Here is a 21250-nt window from a genome sequence, read left to right on the forward strand (position 1 = left end):
GTGTTTGCATCTAATAAGAATACACGTTTGAAAAACGTTCATGCATTCGAACGTCCAGAAAATCATTCGATTCCGGTCATATTTTTAAAACAGGACCGGTTCTTGGTTCCCAACCCCAGCTGTTACTAGAGGCATGTTGAGAGAGGGGCGAGTGGTTTATAGTTGAGGAAGATTTACTATGCGCGTGCCAGACCCCGCCCTCCTTTCGTACGTCATTGGCGAGTAACAGCGAAGGGGAGTCACTCCCCTGCCTACTTTTAATAGCTTTGTCATGTGATGGAAAGCAGTTGTAAGACAGGTGCCCTCGGTTCATTGTCAGTGAGGGGCGCGAGGGAACGAGTGGATTTTCTCTTTTGTCCGTAATTTATTTTTTATTTTTTCGTACCGTCATTCAGTGGCTGGATGGCGTGGGACAGGTGTAATCAGGACTCGGTGTGGAGAGAACTAGAGGTGAGAACTGATGTGCAACTTATTTTTTCCAGGGCTGGAACACTTTTTTTCTTTCTTTTTTCTTTGAGGAGATGGAGCGCAGTAAACGTCCGAGACTGGCTTCGGTCGTAGTTCCCGTTATGGGAAGTCGACCGTTCTTGTAAGATGCACGGAAGACACAGACGCTCAGAATGCACGGGAATTACACCGGGTTGTGAGAAAGTCGAATATGTTGGCAGAAATTGTGTGTGCTGTGATTTATCTGGTGATAGCGAGTGGCTTTTCTCAAGCGGTGTCGGAGTTGAACAGTGACAGGCTGTTTAGGATGTCTTGTCGTGGGGAATTGTTGACATGCTCGTGGATGGAGTGCGCGCTCGCTCGCTGGTAACGCAGGTGATGATGAGACAGGTATCTGCTTCAGTGAGAGCCTAGAGCCACTGCCGATGTGCTGGAATTACTAAAATGTACTCGCGTCAGGTATTGTACATTGAAACTTTCCTATCAGAAAACAGATACAGTCTCGAAGAAGGCTTATTTGCATGCATGCGGAGCGCGTGCTGGATTATTGGAGAATGCGCAGGAAATCGGGGTTCGGCATAAAAGCTTCTGAACCTCGTTTACTTTGTATTTAGCAAGACTTCATTGTAAGGTTAAGTGTTGCTCTAGTGCATTACATCAATAACGATTGCATAGCTGTGTATGACATAGGTGAATCATTAAAACATATATGCTGTTCGATTAGGTTTGTTTAAACACGTGTTACTATGTTTCGCTCGGCGAAATGTAAGATAACGATAATATAGCGACGCACTTTCATGTAGTCTACATTAGCTACGTTATCTATCTATCTATCTATCTATCTATCTATCTATCTATCTATCTATCTATCTATCGCGTATTGGTTTATTCATAAAGCAGTGCTTATTAAGTATGCCTATAGCTGAAACTTTTTACTCACTATATATAAATATATCGCTGCGCTGACTGTATAGGCACCTGTCTACGTTGCATGCACGTGCGCTATTGTTATTTCCGTTTTAAAAGGTTAGTTAAGTGTCTCAGTCGGAGCATAAATCCATCTAAACACAATCAGCAAATTGCTTCTCGTTTTCAATTCTAATCATATCCTTTCCAACACAAGTAGCCATTCTCTCTCTCTCTCTCTCTCTCTCTCTGTGTGTATGTGCATGTGCTCGTGATTAAGCGTGAGCGTGTCCATATTTTTGAGAGGAAAAAGGGGGAGAAGGCTTTCAACAAGGTGCCGAGGCAGAAGCATCTGATGCATGTGATTCTATCTTATTTTATCATTAACCTATACAAATGGATGTAACCGGTTTCCCCGGCGTCTATAAATCTATGACAGCGGAAGGAGAGGATTTGTGTCATAAATAGATCTAAATCAGATACCGATGATCAAGTGTGAGGTGTGAGAATCTTCTTTGATTTCAGATTACTTATTGCAGATTGCTTGTTGTGATGTTACCTTTGTGTCAGTATTACCGAGAAAAAAAAAGCAGAGTTATGGGATTTGGGACGCAGTTTCAGTAGTTAACGCGCGCTGATGGAATCCTTTCGACAATCGTACAAAATAAACATTTGACTGTTCACAAAAGCATCACTAACAGCAGGGCCGGATTATCCATAGACAGGATTGGGCGAGTGGCCTGGGGCACCAGCCAATAGGGGTGCACCAAATGATTAAGAGAATGACTAAACCTTTAGTCATAGTTTTCATGTTTTGTATATATATTTTTTTTGCTGAGAGATGCAGATATAAAATGCAGTTAAATGATACAATATATATATATATATATATATATATATATATATATATATATATATACAGAGAGAATATAAAATATATGCATATAAAGAATTGTGATTGGGTCAGGTCATAGTGTAGCCTATTTCTTCAAAATGAAGAAAAGACAGAGACATATTTTCTTCATTCAAAATGAAGAAAAGACAGAGACATATCGGCATCACCAGCAGAAGGCACTAGCAGCGAAACTAATGCCCCAGCCGATACTCAAGCTGCAGCTAATGTTGTGAGCAAAGGCGGTAAATGGCTTAGTTAGAGATGCTTATTACATGCATAACTTTTGTTTCAGTCGGGCTGAATTCATTCCGATTGATGAATCAATGTGTGAATTAAAAATGTGGTCACCCTAGGGCATACACTGTGTTAATCCAGGCCTGCTCCACAGCACCCTCCGCCGTCTGTCAAAACTCTACACACCTGTGCGCACGCACAGTCTCTCTGCTGGTTTAGCTCCCACCTCGCCTCTATTTTACTCACAACATACTCACTGATATGAAGTACGGTATTCTGACCAATCAGGCTGTCGCGCTCTTCCCTACGACGGACCACCCCTCCCCTCTCGCAACCAATCACAGAATTATTTGTTTTCTGGTTGGTTATGTTGTTGTGGTTTCCTAGATGCAGCAAACGCGTCTAAATATGATGTTTGGTTAGATTTATGTTTCTCTCATTTGGTTCTTAATATGTCTAACTCCTCTAGTTCGGGATAATGAAACCCAAATGAGTTCTGGTTATTAAATTCAGCAGTGAATGAAGTAGCTTTTTCATGTTAGTTACACAAGTGGCAATTACGTAGGTAAGTTACACTCTCTATGAATCAAATAAAGGATGAGTTATTGGTGGTTGCATCAGTCACACACTGTGCAAATAGACAGGTGCACATTTTTTAGATATTATGGCATGATGTGGTGCAATTTGTCAGTTTTGCTTATAAAGATTTGATATAATTAAGTCTGTGTGTACAGTGGTTCACCTTTCTGATGCTCAAATAGTTGTTTTATAGAAATGTAATGTTTGAAATGTAATTCGTTTTTAGCATTTAATGCTCAATGAACTACTCCATATTACAACTCCATATCTCTTTTAAAACATTGCCCCATCTTTAATACTAAACTGTCTCAAATGCCATATTGCGAGGACATTTCATTTTTACATCATTTATGATGTAATTGTTTATCCATAAACAATTATGCCTCATTCTCAAGCATTTTTTAAAGTATTATTATGCATGGTGTGTTAAAACATGACAAAGCATCATTGCCTTAGTTTACTTATTTGATTAGTCAAAAGCAATAAAAATATAGGTTTTAGTTTAAATAAATAAATAAATGAAAGCAATGAAAAATAAATAGGTTTACAAGCTTATTCCGGGAACATGTTTATGGAGACTGCTGTCAATATACAAGGTGTTGTAATGCCTGACCAGTACCCACCAACAGCAATGTCATAGTTTATTTTATTTTGATTTATTTTGTGTGTGATTTGAGCTCATACAGCAGCTGCAAAGTTAGAGAGTAAATACAAAATGTTAACCAACAGTAAAACACGTCGAATTCCATTTGAACAATTCTACTATCACTGTAACTGGCCCAAGCCATGAAATATGTGTCTTTTTTGGAAACTAAGTGCTCATTTCTACATAAACACTTAATGAAGATGTTTAACATCTTGGCAAATATGTGCTCAACAATCTCTTCTCTTTTCCAGTGTGCTGCCTTGGTTGGTGAAGACCAGCCCCTTTGCCCTGACCTGCCTGAGCTTGACCTCTCTGAGCTGGATGTCAGTGACCTCGATGCAGATACCTTTCTGGGAGGACTCAAGTGGTACAGCGACCAATCAGAAATCATTTCCAGTCAGTATGGCAATGAAGCATCAAACCTGTTTGAGGTAAAGAGGGTCAATGTGCTGCGATGTTTTTCTTATCTGATCATGCATGCTTGTCTCTTGTAAATCTAGATATGATTCTAGCTTCATGCAGTTTATTGTGGGAGATTGTAACTGTGAGTGTGGAATTCTTCAAAAGATGGGCTTGTCAATCAGTGCTGTTTATTAGTTAATAACAGAGAGTTAATTAGTTAATAACTCATTGGGAATGACAATTGGGGTGAGGTATCATGATAAGCTCCCAACCTTTGTTCAGTACTTAAGGTCAGTGTTTGTACCTTTTAGTACAATCTTGGGCCAGAAGCACTATTTATGGCTGTTTATATGCACATTCCTCTTGATGTTCCAGAGTAATGGTCAGTTATAATAGAGTGCGACAGTGTTTGCCCACTTTTTCAGCAAACTTTGCTTAAGAATTTATAAGCCATGACCAACCATCTAGGTAAATCACAACATCACAAACTTTGATCTGAAGCAAAAATATATATATATTTGAAAATCAGACAAAAAGAACAAGAACTTCACATATGACGCATTGGGAATGACATGATCAAATTAAAATGATGCATTTCATACTAATATTTAAGCAGTTTGAGAGCATGATTCATTTGCAGTGCTTCATGGGAGCGGTGGGTGCTAAGGTATTATTTTGGTGTGATTTGTTTGTTGCAGTTTTCTGATTAGTGGAGATTTCAATGTAGGTAATGTAGAATTGCACTGTTGAACATAATCTTAAAAAAAAAAAGTTGACAGCTTCAACAAAAGTATATAGATTTTACCTCATAGCTCACAGGTATGTCTTTAAAGGTTAATAAGTACAAAATCAGTTCCTCTATGCCTTGACATTTTGTACAAATACATAGAGAAAATATGCATATTATGCATACTAATATTTAAGCAGTTTGGGAGCATAGGGAAACTGACTCTATCACAGTGCTTCATGGTAGTGGGTGGGCGCCAAAGGGTTCTTTTGGTGCGATTTGCTTGTTGCAATTTTCTGATTGGTGGAGATTTCTTTGCACAATCATTGGTAATGTAGTTTTCACCAGGAATTCCACTGCTGAACACAATCATTTTGCTTCAACAAAAGCATATAACTTGTACCTTATATGTTACAGGTCTGTCTTTAAATATGTATAAGTTCAGAATCAACTTCCGCATGCTTATGGAGAAAATGAATAACATTTTTACTCATAGAAACCCGACTGTTGCACTCTGGTGGTGATAATGGTACTCCCAGTGAACAAATCAGAAATCATTAAACTTAGTCACTAACACTGTTGTAGTTTATTTTAATTACACAACTGGTCTCATATCTGAATCATTACCTTAAAGGACAACTCCAGTGAAAAATGAACCTTGGGGTAATTAACACATGGTTACTGAGTCGATCGTTCCTTGGGATGCGTTTTCATGAAAATCGAATGTAAAGAGTTTTATCTCTAAAAACAGATTAGCTCATAACACTAGTATATGGGGCACAGAGTAAGTAAAAGTAAATCGCTAGTTAATACCACTAACAAGGCTCAAAATAGCCTCACACTAACACGGTAGCATAATGAGGGTCCCTACATGCAAACCGAAGCATTGAGAACTTTGTTAGTGTACAGACAGTTTAATAAGAAGATAGTTTATAAAGACAGTACATTACGCGTTTACAGACAGGATCCATCTTGGAAAACAGTCTCAACTAATCGAGTCACGAACGCCGTGCTAAGTGAGCTTGTTGATAGGAATTACGTTTGTGAAATCTAACGTAGCACGGCGTTCGTGACTCGATTAGTTGAGACTGTTTTCCAAGATGGATCCTGTCTGTCTATCTTCTTATTAAACTGTCTGTACACTAACAAAGTTCTCAATGCTTCGGTTTGCATGTAGGGACCCTCATTATGCTACCGTGTTAGTGTGAGGCTATTTTGAGCCTTGTTAGTGGTATTAACTAGCGATTTACTTTTACTTACTCTGTGCCCCATATACTAGTGTTATGAGCTAATCTGTTTTTAAAGATAAAACTCTTTACATTCGATTTTCATGAAAACGCATCCCAAGGAACGATCGACTCAGTAACCATGTGTTAATTACCCCAAGGTTCATTTTTCACTGGAGTTGTCCTTTAATCTAGATGGTCCACTTTTAACCGGATTGCTCCTGCCCCGGGTTGTCATGTTGAAAAGGGGAAGAGGTAAAACTTTAAACCTGTTGCACACTTGCGCTTCTTCGTCACTGACAAAGAAAGCAAAGTCCATAGGAAAAGAAATGAGGCAGCTAAAACAAAGCAGCACTGGCCCTGGCTAGTTCATTGTCTTATCTGAGAAGATAGAGAAGAGAAATGATAACGCTGCATTGCTTTGAGTGCTGGCAAATATAGCACTGGGTCTGTTGCGTGTTTTGGGGTTTTGTGTCATGGTGTGATAGGGAATTCTTCCACATTCCTATCCTGGACCGTGTGGTGAGATAATGATTTTATGGAGCCCACAATTACGAGTGCCAAGGACCCGGATAAAAAATGAATACTGTGTGTGTATGTTAATTGACATGTTAATAATTTCCATGCATTACTGCTACTGTGATGGAAGCATTTTTTAAATTTGTATAGATATAGAATATTTTTGGCCGTTTGCTCTTTTTTGTATACCCTCATTGTCTGATTTAAATTTTTAGTGGGGACGGAATAAGCACAAAGTGCTAAAGCAGCTGATCCTAGTTCAGTGAGATGGGACATGAGGTGTCAATAGTGATGAATGTGTGCATTGTATATGCATTTCCAATACTAGCCTATGTGGGTCAGTACAGTGCCCAAGAGCAGAGCGAAGACAGGTTAATGAATGGCCAGCTCTTGTGTAAAGCTAGTTGGCAGAACTTTATATTCCTCCCCCTGCACTCACTCAAACCCCTGGCAATGTTTTCTTAACCTGTCTGACTGCAGTGTAGTTAATGGGTGGCCTGGTGAGTCCTCTGATGTCACACAACTAGCAGGCCACACAGAGGATATAGAGACTCACTCAACACGCCTGTGCTGTTTAGGGTCTGAGAGAGAACAAGGCCATTTTAATAATCTAAAAAAAAGTTTATGTGCACATTAAAGTTTGGATATTAACACGACAATGATATGCTTAAAACGGAGAAGTTTTTCTTTTGAGTTGTCCGCATACAGACGACACCATTGTCAAAACGATCCCCATTCACACGGATTTGCAAAAACAACTAAAAGCGCTGAATTCTGCTGCCAGGCCGTTAGATGGCGATGAAACACTATAGACTGAACACATAATACGCATGTGCATGACGTCATCGTCTTCAGAGATTCGCGTTTTTGTTGTTTACACGGAGACCGATTTCAAAAACCTGCACTTTGAAAAGTTTGCGTTTTCAGGCACCAAAAACGCTGTTGTCGTGTAAATTAACAGCCAAAACACTTAAAAAGTTTTACGCTTTTATTTGAAAATGGTGTCGTGTAAACAGCCCCTTAGATTCAAGCAGGGATCTCCAACACTGCTCCTGAAGAGCTTCTTTCCTGCAGACTTCAGTTCCAACCCTGCTCCAACACACCTGCCTGTAATTTCCAAGTAACCCCGAACACCTTGATTAGCTAGTTCAGGTGTATTTGATTGGGGCTGGAGCTGAACTCTGCAGAATGGTAGCTCTCCAGGAGCAGGCTGTGTCCAAATGCTTAAAAATGCTGCCTTCCAGGGTAAGGAACTAAGGCATCAAGGCACGTCCAAATCCAATGTTAGCTTCTCATCCTGTCTCCTGAGATACCTTCATCTGGGGTGTGTTTCCCGAAAGCATCGTTAGCCAACTATGGTCGCATGTTCCGTCGTTATCAGCATAGTTCAACGAGTCCTGAAACCACAGTAAACAGCGTCGCAAAGTTGTGTGGTTGGAACGGCAGCTCTCAAACTGTGGTTAGAAGCATAGTTTTTTATTTGCATGACATGTGGATTCAATAAATCCTTATCTTGAGCCAAATAAACAAGCTGACATTCAGTACAATCTGTATCTTTTGTTTAGAATACGTACAAATGTCATTTCCGTCTTTTAGTTTGTCAAGACATTTAAAACGTCGTTTTTTTAAGAGTGCGCATGTGCATACGTGCTCTATTAGCCTACGTAAGAATGAGCCTAGATTGAATCTGGAAATAAAGCAAAATAACTGAGAAAAATGAGAAATAGTCCTGTAATAGTCTATGTCTGTAATTTATTGCAAAAAAAAATCTATCACTAATTCGATCTCAAACAGATTCATTAAAAGAAGTTATTACTCCACCACGTGCGTGACATCCTTAACCAACGTGGTTAAACAACCAGTTTGCGACTATACGGTTTCGGGAAACAATCATGACTAGCTACATGATTTCTTCAATAATGCATATAGTAGTAGTTAAGTGCTAGGGACTGCAGATGAAAATTAGCCTGTATGGCTAAATCTGGCACATTTACATTTTGGACTTCGTCCTCATGTTGATTAATGTGCGTTGTCCCTTTTAAATAAATAAATCAAAGTAGCGAGTTACGTCATTGTACGGGAAATGCACCCCTGGTAAATTTTTGATATCCCACAATCCAGTGCTTTCTATTCTATGACAGTTGAGCTAGAAAAATAAAGATGTTGTCTGAATGCTGTGGTTGGTGGTCAGTTTGTGTAAATGTACGTTTTTGACCAGCCAACTTGATGTCATTTCTAGTGAGAAATTACTATTGTAGTAATTAAATATTTGCTTAGTTTTCACCAAAGCTCGCTTTGCTGTAGATAAACCGTCACGCTGCCTCAGACGTTAGTCTGAAATCAGTTTTGTGAGGTACACCTTTGTGGGCAAACGCTTCCTGCAGAGCCATTGCCTGATAAGGCAGCGAGGCAACAAGTCAGCTGCCTAAGTTTTCAGACTCAGTCTATGCATCTTTTGTTGAGTATCATATGTGTTATGTCAGGCATTTATGACTCCTATGGTGTAGTACATGAAGCTCATACTCGAGGAGGAAAAACAACTGAGCCAAACTGAGCAAAAATATGCAATTTTAATGCTGATATTTATATTGCAAAAAAGTAAACTACTTACATAAAATGCATATAAATATCATTTGTCACTCTATATCTCCAATAGTATGTCTCTGTAAGATGATATTAAAATGCTTATTTTTATGATCAAATCTCTGTAGTTTTTATTGTGGGAGGCAAAACATATAATGCAGTGCAGTACAATAATGATTGAGAGATGAACAAATAAACATTCCTCAAAGTGGCTTCAATCCAGTAAATGTTCATCTTGAAATATTACTAACAATATAAAAGTTATTTTTACATTTACTTAAAATTCAGTTAAGATTTCACGTGCCACGACCTGAAGGGGGACGTTTTTACAATTATACTAAAAGGCCTTTTACTTGCTAAAAAGTGCATAAACTATTGTAAAGGAAAATGCTTCGACGATATGCATATATTAGATTGGGTAAACAGGTTTTTCAGCAAAATTTTGGTTATGGTGATAATATAGAGGAATTAGAAATTTGCATATCAAATATGATACAGACACATGGCATGTGCATTTAAACACACGCTTGCATGCGATACAAAGCTTTTCTCACTATAATGATTCATTATTTCATGTCTTCCGCTTTCCTGACATTTTGTACATGATGTTCCATTATTGCAGGGCCGCGTGGGGCAAGCCGGCAGGCTGATGAGAGTGAGCGATAGCAGCGGGCAGGGAAACGCAGCCTAGAGATTTTGTGTGACGTGACGGCTTATGCCTTTCAGTGGCAGTTCAGCCCTAGTTATCAAGCCCATCTCAGGGGCTAAAATGGATCTCTGGAGGTGGGGGCCGATAGGCAGCTCGCTTTGCCCCAGGGAGAGGGCCTGACAGCGCGGTCAGCCTGTCACCGGCAGCCCCTCTCTCGGGAACAGGGCCGTGGGGAGGTTGGAAGCACTCACTCAGACATGTAAAACCATGTTTTGAGTCAGATATATTTGCTCTTTTAAGCATTAGTTGAAAGTGTAGGGTTGCTACATTTGTATTGAGCCGATTGTATCCACTAAATGGAACATTTAGTTCCCATGCATAGTGATAAATGTCAAACTGCACAAGTTTATCATACAGGATGTTATCTTACCTTTTTTCCAGGGATTTTAAAAGCAAAATCACATTAGATAGCGTTTTTTAGGATATTTGAAAAACATTTCATGGCAGATGCTTTAGTATCAGGCTGCTGATAGATTACCATATTTACATACTGTACCATGTTATGTATTTTTATTCAACTTAGGCTAATTGTAAAAACGTGTCTGTGGCGACATTTTTGCAAAATAATATATTTCGTTGCTTCTTGCTCGTTTCATGACACTTTCAAAGGGAAATGTCCAATTGATTGGCACTAAAAGCTTGTTCAGTTTTATCCAAAATAGACGTGAATCTGGCAATCTTTTTATGATGTTGGTGGTTGTACGTATAGCACCGGCTCAGAAATTAAATGTCCAGTGAGTGGCGCTAAAAAGGTTATAATGCTCTATTGCGTTTGGAAATAACGTACCAACTAAACTAAATCTTAAACTGATAGTGTTAACCAAAGAAAAAATAAGATAAAATGCATTTGCTGAAGCAACCATCCCATTTGAGCTTGTCTTAGATCATGACTTGTGTTTCACGGCACTGCAAGGAAGCAGTCAAGTGCAATGCTTGTACCAGGTGAGCAACAGAGCAAGTTTACTACGTCAGAGAAAAAAAAAACAAAAAAAAAACTTGGAGCTGGTTATGTGATGGAAAAGTCCAAATGTTTACAAAGTTTACAAATCATGCACAATGGTAATGTTTTGAGGTCATTACATATTAGAACCATGCAAAAATAAGACTAGGCTATTAATAGATAATCTGCCCTCTAATCATAATTTGTGTGAAAAGTAATAAAGGTTGTTGCTGTTTTACTGCCCCTAGTGTTCATTTCAGCTGGAAACTGCAGTGAATTGTATTTATAGGTATGTTTTTGGAGTTTTGCAAAAATGTAGATATGAGCCCATGTTGTGTTTATTACTCATAATTTATACAAGACACTTCAAAGTACAACATGGTATATATGTCCATATATGATTCCTATGCTGCCATATCCAAAACACTAGTAAAACCATTTTACATTCTGTTATTGCAGAAGAGTGAATAATCAAACAAAATATAAGGATTTGCATTAAGGCATTAAGTTGGCTCGATGAGTAAGTAAAAAGTGTTTTTTAAGCCTTTCTCAGTAAACGTGTAGTCGAGTTTCAGAATAACTGATCCATTTTAGCCAATAGTTCAATGTAATTCAAGCTGTTCTCTGACTAAAACATTTTATAGGGTCATATCGCCTTGATCCCCCTTCTCATTTGATAAACAGATGACTGGAGTTTAACATGCTGTCTTTTTAATGGCCTTTAGCTCTGAATCTTGGCAAGAGTTCTCACTGTTCTCTCCACTGCATGGACAACGTGTGGAATGGAACACTCCCTGACTCCAAGTGATTGCCGCAGCCATTTATTTTAAGGGCACTTGACACCTAGTCAAAATAACTCCCTATTTAAGCTTCTACTGTATTAAGTCATCCAATAAGGGCCGTGTGGTCGGGTTGTGTGATGTTTATATCCAAACATGAATCTATGCCGCCAAGAAGTGTTTGGAATTACAACTTGGTTGTGGGGTGAAAGCACTGGCTGTGCTTTGTAAGGTGAGTTCAGTTACTGATGACCAGTCAAAATTTTGACCAGACTTTGACCTAGCTATAACTGGTGAGCCAAAGTGTGTGTGGATGTCTAAGTGTGAAAGTGACTCCGCAGATTAATTGCTGAAATAAATCACACGCATACTCAAGTACACACATTCACTTACACATAAACGCATCCATGTAAACGGGTCCTATTTGCTTCTTGCTTGTCTAGTAATTTGTAAATCTATCAAATAGAAGCCTATAGCAACAACACTGAACCGTGATTGATAAAATCGGCCAAATGTACTGTAGGCCTACATCTCTCTCAGAAGACAGAAAAATGCTCACAAGCATATCCACGCCAAGACACACACGCACATGGTGTTAACGGTGACTGCTGATGGTTTCACATTTTTAATTTGCAAATTTATGCTGACATTTGAAAACACACCATCAGTTTAGCTGCACAAGTTCAGCTGGGCCAAGCATATTATCATTTTGTGCTGTATAATATGATTTCCTCAAGTGAACACTTACATGCACTCGCATTCACACACATGCACCACACTTTGACTTATCTCCCGACCGTGCCTATCGAAACGAAGATGTTTTGCATGTTGTTTGGTGTCAGCCTCCTCAAAAGCACAACTAAAGCCTCTTTTGTCATGTTGTGTCCAGTGTTATTTTAGAATTATTTATACATTATAGTATTTATTCATATTTTCAAGTCTTAGTTATTTTGTTATGTGCTTTTGTCATTTTTTTTTATCATTCATCTCACTTATTTTATTTTTATTTCAATTTTAGTAATTTTAGTAGGCTACTTCAACTATATAATTTATATCAATTAGTTGCCAGGGTAACATTTACAATTTCAGTTTTTTTAGGTTTTATTAGCCAATTCATTAGCTCCTTTAGGCAGATAACTAGAAGTAAATAGTTTCAGTTACCACAAAACCACACTGGTTTTGTCAATTTTCAATTTATGGTTGTTTAGGATGTTTAGTCAGCTGAGAACTAAATTAATTCTGTTGCTTCAGAGTGAATCTGAATGGTTTAGTGCAGTGGTTCCCAATCCTGGTCCCGCAGCACTGCACATTTGATGGTTCGTTTACATGACAACGATATGCTTAAAACGGAGAAGTTTTACCTTTGAGTTCTCTGCATGCACACAGACATTGTCAAAACAATCCCCATTCACACGGATCCGCGAAAACGACTAAAAACCCTGTATTCTGCTGCCAGGCCATTAGATGGCGATTAAACACTATAGACTGAACACGTAATACGCATGTACATGACGTCATCGTTTTCACAGATTCACGTTTTTATTGTTTACACGGAGACCGATTTCTAAAACTTGCACTTTGAAACCCGATTTTAAAACTTTGCATTTTTAGGCACCCAAAACGCTGTGTAAACGAACGGCTAAACGCACAAAAAGTTTTACGTTTTTAGTTGAAAATGGTGTCTTGTAAACAGCCCCTGTAGCTGTCTCCCTAATCAAACACACCTGATTCAATTCATCAGCTCATTAATAAAGACTCCAAGGCTGAATCTGAAATCGCCCCCTATACCCTCAAAAAGGGCATTGAGGGGACAGCCATTTGTAGTGGTGTCCGAAACCATAGCGGACGATAATGAGTGCACTCATTCTATCCCATACCACAATAACGAGTGTACAGCCGATGTACGTTCAAAGGCTGTTCGAATTCTCTCACTCGTTTTCATTCACTCATTCAAGTGAACTGTATTAGTGGACTAACATAGGGAATAGTGATTGAGGGTTTAGGGGGACGATTTCGGATTCAGACCAAAACAGTGGTCTCAAACTCAGCTCCTAGAGGGCCGCAGGGCCCTGCCGAGTTTAGCTCCAACCAGCTTCAACTCACCTGCTTAAAAGTTTCTAGTAATCCTGAAGACCTCGATTAGCTGGATCAGGTGTGTTTAATTTGGGTCGGAGCAAAACTCTGCAGGGCTGTGGCTTACAGGACTGACATTGGCCACCCCTGTATGTTAGAATAGATAAGCGAGGGCACATGTTTGATTTCTGTTGTTGGTACTCCAGGATCAGGATTTGAAACCATTGGTTCAGTGAATTTCACTGGTTATATCTCTCATTTTGCATGAACCAGTTATATTTAGGTATATGCCATGGCTCCATCTTGCTCCCAGAGGGCCACCTTCCTCCAACACACCTGCCTGGAGGTTTAAAGTAATCCTGAAGACCTTGAACAGCTGGCAAAGGTGTGTTTAATTAGGGTTGAGCTCAGCAGGATGCCGGATTGGACATCCCTAGTATAAGTAGTATTTTCCTGGAATGATAATGTCTATGAGAGCAGTGGCACTGGTGCCACCATTGGGCAGTACAGATAATTGGTTAGGGCTGTTTCATCACACTTTTGGAGTGTTTGACTTCTGGTGTTTCTCATATGCAGTGATAAAAAAAAAAAAAAAAAAAAGAGTTGCACAATTTTGCAGTCGTACCAGGACGACCACTTAGTTGCAATGGTTACGAAATGCAACAGAGCCCTGTCATCAATAAGAAACCTCTGAAGTTTTGATGGAGAAGCTTGTCAAACAACTGTAGAGAGAGTCTGAATTCCAGTGGGCATAAGCAAATTTATTCACTTTGCAATGAAGGGAGGGGAAAAGCAAGGGAGTGCAAGGAGGAGGATGGAAAGAAGAGGGAGGGTAACATCACTTGCAGTTGGAAAATAGTCCCCGCAGGGCATGTTTGGAGAAGCACAAGTTAACATAAAGCTTGTTGCTCGGCTTTCTTGCGTACTCTTGCATTCTGCTTCTTTCTCAGGCTCTGGTTTCCTGTCCTGTATTCATTTCCATGCTTCTGTCATCCTTCTCTGTCCATACACACATCTTTTATTCTTTTATGCTTGCTTTCCCATCTCTTGCTCTCTGAAGTGGTGGTTGTATGCGGGATCTTTCTTCAGGGGCCTGTAGCCTCAGCTGATCTTCATTCTTAGCCACCTGATGCTCAACACAGAGCCATTTTAACACCCCAAATAATTTTTTTTTTTTTTAAATAGAATTTTGTGCCTGTTATTGGCATGTATAGAGTATATATATATATATATATATATATATATATATATTATATATATATATATATATATATATATATATATATATATATATATATATATATATATATATATATATATATATACATACATAAACTTTCAGGACATTTTGTTAATGTGATTCGACTGAAACCATTGACAGAAATGGTGACGTTTAATTAGTGTTTATCGAGATTTCTGCCGTGTTTGACTGTGTCAACGTCTGTTTCATGCACACAATAATCTGTCAATCATTATGTCAATTTTTCATTTTCATTCTATGTCCATAGTTCATGAGTCAACTAGAAGAAAAAAAATATCATTAAATAAATTTGCTTAATTGATTATTGAATCATTGTGGGTTGTTTGCTAAATTAAAACATTAATTTCGGTTTCTGTGTTTCTGAAAAAATAAATTTTGGTGCATCACTGAATATTAGTATAAATGACATTGTTGGTTCTGTTGACATTTCAGGTGAACTGAGCACAGACTTACATCAGTCATTCACTGAAGTAAAAACGTTTGGTGTTTGAAATCCAATGCCTATATATATATATATATATAATTAGGGCCCAAGCACTGATGGACCCTATTGGATCTGCTCCGTTTATTATTAATATTATAATTATTTTATTTTTTATTTATTTTTTGCTGGATGAAAATGACTTTATGATCACAGGATTTCATTGAGGAGGGAGAGTCTGAATTAATAACTGCAAACATCACTTGCTGCATGTTGATAAAGTGCAAAAACTCACAGAAAACACTCACACTCTCGCACACTCTTTTTTTCTAAATTTATCTTGAATTCCTCAGTTATTTTAGTCGAGTATGAAATGAACCTTGTTTTAGCGCAATGCTTGATTGACAGGTGAGTAGGAGGTATTTTCTGGAGCATATGAGGACGGATTACACTACAAATGCAATATTGGCGCATTCGTTTCAGACTGCCTCTGAGTGAGCCGAACATATTATTTGAAGTACTTTGGAGTGCCATGTAAATACCCTGGTATATGAAGTACCATGGCATATGCTGGATCAAAGTATTACCGTGCTAGATAAATACAATATTTCTGACTGTCATCTTCATGTTATCTGATTATACATTTGATCTAATTCCTTCAAGCCACCGATATGAATTACCTTAAAGCAACACTAAAGATTATTTTTTACCTTAAAATAATCTTTCCAAAATTGTTTCAGTGGTTCATCAAGTCGTAGCAGGGTGAAAGGCACTTCTGCATTCGCTTTGCGGCCCTATATCTTCTATAACCGCACTATGCAAGTTTGCCAGATCGGGTAGCGTTTCTGTAGTTCGAATGAGACATAAGAAACTACAAATTTAACTTGCTTTACGGCAAGCGTTACAATAGTCATTATTTTGTTTTTCTTCGTTCCTGATGCCGCAATACATCATACTTTCATAAAATCATGCAACATACTCTACCTTGTCTGTGGACAGCACCACGTGCTGGATAAACGGCGAGCGTGTGTGCGACGGTAGGCTAAATTATTTACTACAGTGGTAATGGACAGTTCTGCTTCCCACCTGTAGGGCGACCGAAGAGGAAAAGTTCTCTAGTGTTGCTTTGAGCTTTGATCTTAACACATATCTCCTGTGTTTGTTTGTGTGTACAGCATGTTTGTACCGTTCAAATGGCTGTTGCAAGGGTTTTGCTTGCTTTGCTCTGGGACACACTATGTTCTACCAGTTGAGTGTCATCTGATGGCTGCTACCCAGAACTGAAGCACCACAGGTGGTGTCACACATGAGACCATTTTTCCATGTCTGGGGACAAGTTATACAAGGGGGTTTTCCTTGGACATGGTGTTCAGCCTCTTAACTCTTTTTATGAGTCTGGCTTAGACAGCTTGTGGTGGAAATTGCACTGATCTGGTGCCAAAATTCATGCCGGTCCTGATAAATATCGTACATCGACAGTACAACCAGTAGGGGTACAACAGGCTAAAGGCGCCTCGGGGTGAAAAGGTGCCCTTTATTTTCCTCTACACCACTAGATGGCACAAAACTTGCCGTAGCACTATTAAAAACATCTGCTTTTCAAGATGCATGTAGAAATTTGGCTGAATGGCCATCTTAATGACTTCCAGTTTTGTTCAAGGTAATTAAAGCAACAGTTTTTCAATAACAGAAGAATATGTAAAAGTATGGTATTTGGGGTAAAAAGCACCCCTGCTGTTGACACGATAAATATAATCAGCGACACAATAATTAACATGACTTTTCCATTTGTTGACATGTCATGGTCAGATTCAGATGGTAAAAATCATATATTATGTTTGGTGTCCACCTTAGAGATAATCACCATATTTATGGTTAATGAAACCATCATATTTAAAAATATGATGAAAACTTTTTGATAATAATAAGTTTTTGTATTTTTAAAAGATATTTTTGTATTAACATATTTGAATGACAGTATATTTATTGAACAAAAAGGAATTTTAAATTTTCAAAATAAAGAGAAAATAGTGCAAACTTTGTTAAAGTGATTGTTTTGACAAGTATTAACTCTTTTAACATTAACATGGCTATAGACACATTAACTTATGTTGGCTAAAGTATTTGTATCAATACTGTGTGCCTTTTGTTAAAGGCCTCCCACGCCACCTCATATATTTATAAGATTTTTAAACCACTTTTATGATTGATTTTCACACAAAAATCTGTTGCTCCATAAATGTTCAATACAAACATATGTATTCTTTCTGCAATCATACACTATGGGGAGTAGTGAATAGCACATTTTTACCCTACTATCTGAGGATTTAATGGTGGCTTATATTATGCTGATAATCAATATATTGTACAACAATGCAACAATATATGTCTTTGTAGTTCACCAAAATAACATTTCAGACAGATTTAATTTATCATCAAATATGGTAATGGCGCATCAAATATGGTAAACCCAGAAGGTCACACATTTGAGCTCGCTTGTTTATTATTTTTTATTAATCATTTAATTAAAAATAAAATACATTATTTAATAACACGCAATATTTAAAACTGTTCAAATGTATCCAAGCATACTTGTCTAACATGATTCTGTATTTTTAGAAAAAGCAGAATAACGAACAGTTGTGTTCTGGTGTCACCATTGTCTTGTACATGAGGTAGAAGGACCAAACTTATTCAAGTCTATTCCTAATTTAGTACCAAATTTATCATTTTAATGAACAGCACTTTGGTTAACTGTTTAGAATGAATCATTAAAAAATTTGTTTTAACTTTTATTTCGGCTTTGTTTAAAATATAGTGAGATCACTTTCGTCTATCAAACCGACTTGAGTATATTGTTACACCCCTACTGATAATTTGAATGGCCGTATGTGCTATCAACATAAGCTCCACAGAGTCTTGTGCACTGACCTACAAAAGCGTCCAAACACACACACACACACACACGTGCAGTCGCCCTGTGCAGTAATATTCACATTTTGTAACGTGTCACCAGTCGTAAGTGCGGGATAGCCATTGTGGGCTATTTTTAGTCTGGGACGGTAATCTCTTCTAAGAGCCTTTCAGGGCCCGTCTCTTTCTAACCTGGCCGGAAATGCTAAGCCAATAAGCCTCAGGCGTCTGGCTCAACTCGAGGCCAGGAGAGAAAGTGAGTCCTGGTACAGGCGTTTCCTGGATTATTTAATACTTCAGCATCACAGGGAGGGGTAGTTTGAATCTCTGAATTCCAGGAATGCTGGTTCTTTTAGGGCTTATGCACTGCAGGGTACAGAGCGTTTCGGACATAGCTTAGTGGCGTCACACTGCACAATTTCATGGAGTGGGTAAATTAACAAACAAATGCTGAATTTCTGCAATGAGGACTGAGCTGATTGGGTGCATTGTAGACTTGCATGGGCACCTTTTAATAGCTCTGTTTGCAAGGTAAAATGAACCACTGTAAAATATATTCCTAACAGTTGCCATGAGACCAGTTTGAAAAATCACCAGGTTTTTTCCATTCTCATTCCTCCATCCATCTGTAGTTCATCCTTTTATTACCATGATATTCATCAGTGATATAAAGGGTGAACATATATTTTGAGCAGCTGTGAGTGATGCATCCTTGTCAAAAGATGTAATTCAGTGCTGTACACAAGTATTATTATTTGTATGTGCACAAATGCACACAAAAGCAAATTTCATTTTGGTTGGTGTTTTAATTTGTGGCCCAGGCCAAGCCATACATTTTAAATGTTTACATGCATGCATATACACGTAATGCCTCCAAAAGTTTAGAAATGCTCTAAGCAATATGAGCGTAAGTCCTTATCATCTCTTGGCGTAGATGCATTTTGAAGTCATTTGTAATTATACTTGAAGACCAGCAGATGATTACATAATAATGGCAATATAGACATCTTTAAGGAGGCAATAACACAAGAAATGCTAGCAATACGAAGTTTCAAACATTGTCCAGAATAGAGATTGTAAATAGCTCTAGTATTTTTTCTAGGTACTGGATGTATTCATTCGTTGATTCGTTTGTTCATTCGTTGATTCATTTTGTTGTGTGTTTGTTTGTTTGTTTAAATTATTTGGGTTGCAAAGTGATGATCTGGATTTATGCTGATAATGTCCAAAATTTACATTGTACATGCAATGCCATTTAAAAGTTTGGGATCAGTAAGATTAGTAAAGTGGTAAAGTAGAAAAACGCTGTAGGACAGATAGCCTACCTTTTTAGTTGCACGTCAGATTCTTTTTAACACAGTTTGTGCTTATTATTAGACTTGGTAAGGCGCGTCAAGTTTATTTTTAAAGCGCGTTTCACACACGCCAGGGATTTTAGTTTCGCTGGATGTTTGAGCCTCGTTTATTATTATTTTTATTTCAAAATGTATTTAATTGAGGTGTATATATATGTATATATATATATATATATAGCATAAGAGACTTATTTCAGAAACATTTAAAAATCTTACCGATCCCAAACTTTTGAACTGCAGTGTACACACAAACAGAGAGAAAAGGGAAAAGGAAAAAAAAAAAAAAAAGGAAAAAAAAAAAACGTTTAAAGTACAATGGGAATAATCGTCTCACAAAGTCAAGGTCTGGTAGATCTTCCCTCACCTACAGGAGATGGAAGTCAAGGTAAAAGATAATGCATTTATTTAGTAATCAGCAAATAGCTTTTATCCAGTACGGGTGAGAGCAGTGCAGTGGGTTCTGATAAGATCATTTGCTTTCAGGTGTTTTGCTGGCTACTGTACTCAGCATTGAGTGTAAATTGAATAGAATGACCTTCTGCAACCGAATCAAATTGACTGCATTTTCCACACACATTTGGTGGTTTCAATTACCATACATTTTTTGATATTGGAGTCTGTAACCCCACTCGTTCCTCATGGATACTCGAACGAGTGCATGTGTTCATGATAGAACATGCACGCATGCAGGCATGCAATCTAAGCGTTTTTTTTTTTTGCTCTCTGCTTTTGTACAGACGTATTCAGGCAATTGACCCTTGTGCAGTTAACACATATGCTTTATTATAGAAAGAGAACTATAGTCAGGTCTTTCTCCTTTGTTGTCGCTCCTCCGCGTGCTTGGTGCAGTGTCGGTAATGATGTGCCCTGCTGCTGATATCATGGTGACAAATGACGGGCCGACCTGCGGTTTGATGCTCATAAGCGTGCCAACAGCCGAAAGGTCAAAGGAGGATTCGGAGGGTAACAAAGCACTTTTAACAAGAGAAGAGGGTGACTTTACATGCTTAAATATCAGCTTTATATGTCCACGTTTCCACATGCATGGCTGTTTCTCTGCATTGGAATGAAACAGGACTCTCTTTCCTTTCATACCGTTCCTCCTTCCTTGCATTTTCTTTGGCTGTCTAGCACATCATAACATGATCACCATCCTGTATATGTTTATTCTCACAAAAGATTGCTTACCTCTGCAGATTTGCCACCTCTGACTTAAGTTCTGTTCACATGCACGTTTCAAAAATGAATAACGATGTGTGTTTTTTCTTTTCTTCACTGCATTAACATATTTAGACTCCAGCTCTTTAGGAATCCGAGCACCCTAGTGTCAGCATTATTGGACAAGTTTCTAAAATAAGTAGTGCATCAATATGTCTGAGCACCGAAAACTAAGTTTATTCTAATTGCATTAGAAACAGAGCTGTGGACCATCTGTTGCACCACAGCTAAGAAACAGCATGCAAACTCCCCTTTCTCTCTTCATGTTTAGTGCATCCATTTAAATTGTCAGTTTGTTGTAGTCCCTTTCATCTCTTTCACTTTTCTCTTTCTATTTGTAAGAGCAATTATCTCTCAGTAGAAATTGTTTGTTTGTGGTTCTGATCATCTGGTCACGGGCACTTGCAACCACATATA

The 21250-nt window shown here is 38.2% G+C and overlaps 1 protein-coding gene across 7 annotated transcripts in view; it reads left to right on the forward strand.

The window, feature by feature from the left end:
- Nucleotides 1-268: 268 nt before the first annotated feature.
- Nucleotides 269-21250, forward strand: part of ppargc1a (peroxisome proliferator-activated receptor gamma, coactivator 1 alpha) — a 46435-nt gene continuing 25453 nt past the window's right edge. For 5 of the 7 annotated variants that reach the window (XR_014605460.1, XM_084109418.1, XM_084109421.1 and 2 more), the window contains exons 1-2: nucleotides 284-450; nucleotides 3959-4138. Coding sequence is in view for 5 of the 7 variants with exons in the window: in XM_084109418.1 (XP_083965544.1) it covers nucleotides 403-450; nucleotides 3959-4138 (228 nt within the window). In the remaining 2 variants the exon portion in view is untranslated. Of the gene's footprint in view, nucleotides 451-3958; nucleotides 4139-21250 lie in introns of all 7 variants that reach the window. The other 2 variants (XR_014605459.1, XM_084109420.1) reach the window with 1 other exon arrangement.

This window comes from Abramis brama (assembly GCF_963993115.1).
Source record: "Abramis brama genome assembly, chromosome: 3".
NCBI classification, from domain to species: Eukaryota; Metazoa; Chordata; class Actinopteri; order Cypriniformes; family Leuciscidae; genus Abramis; species Abramis brama.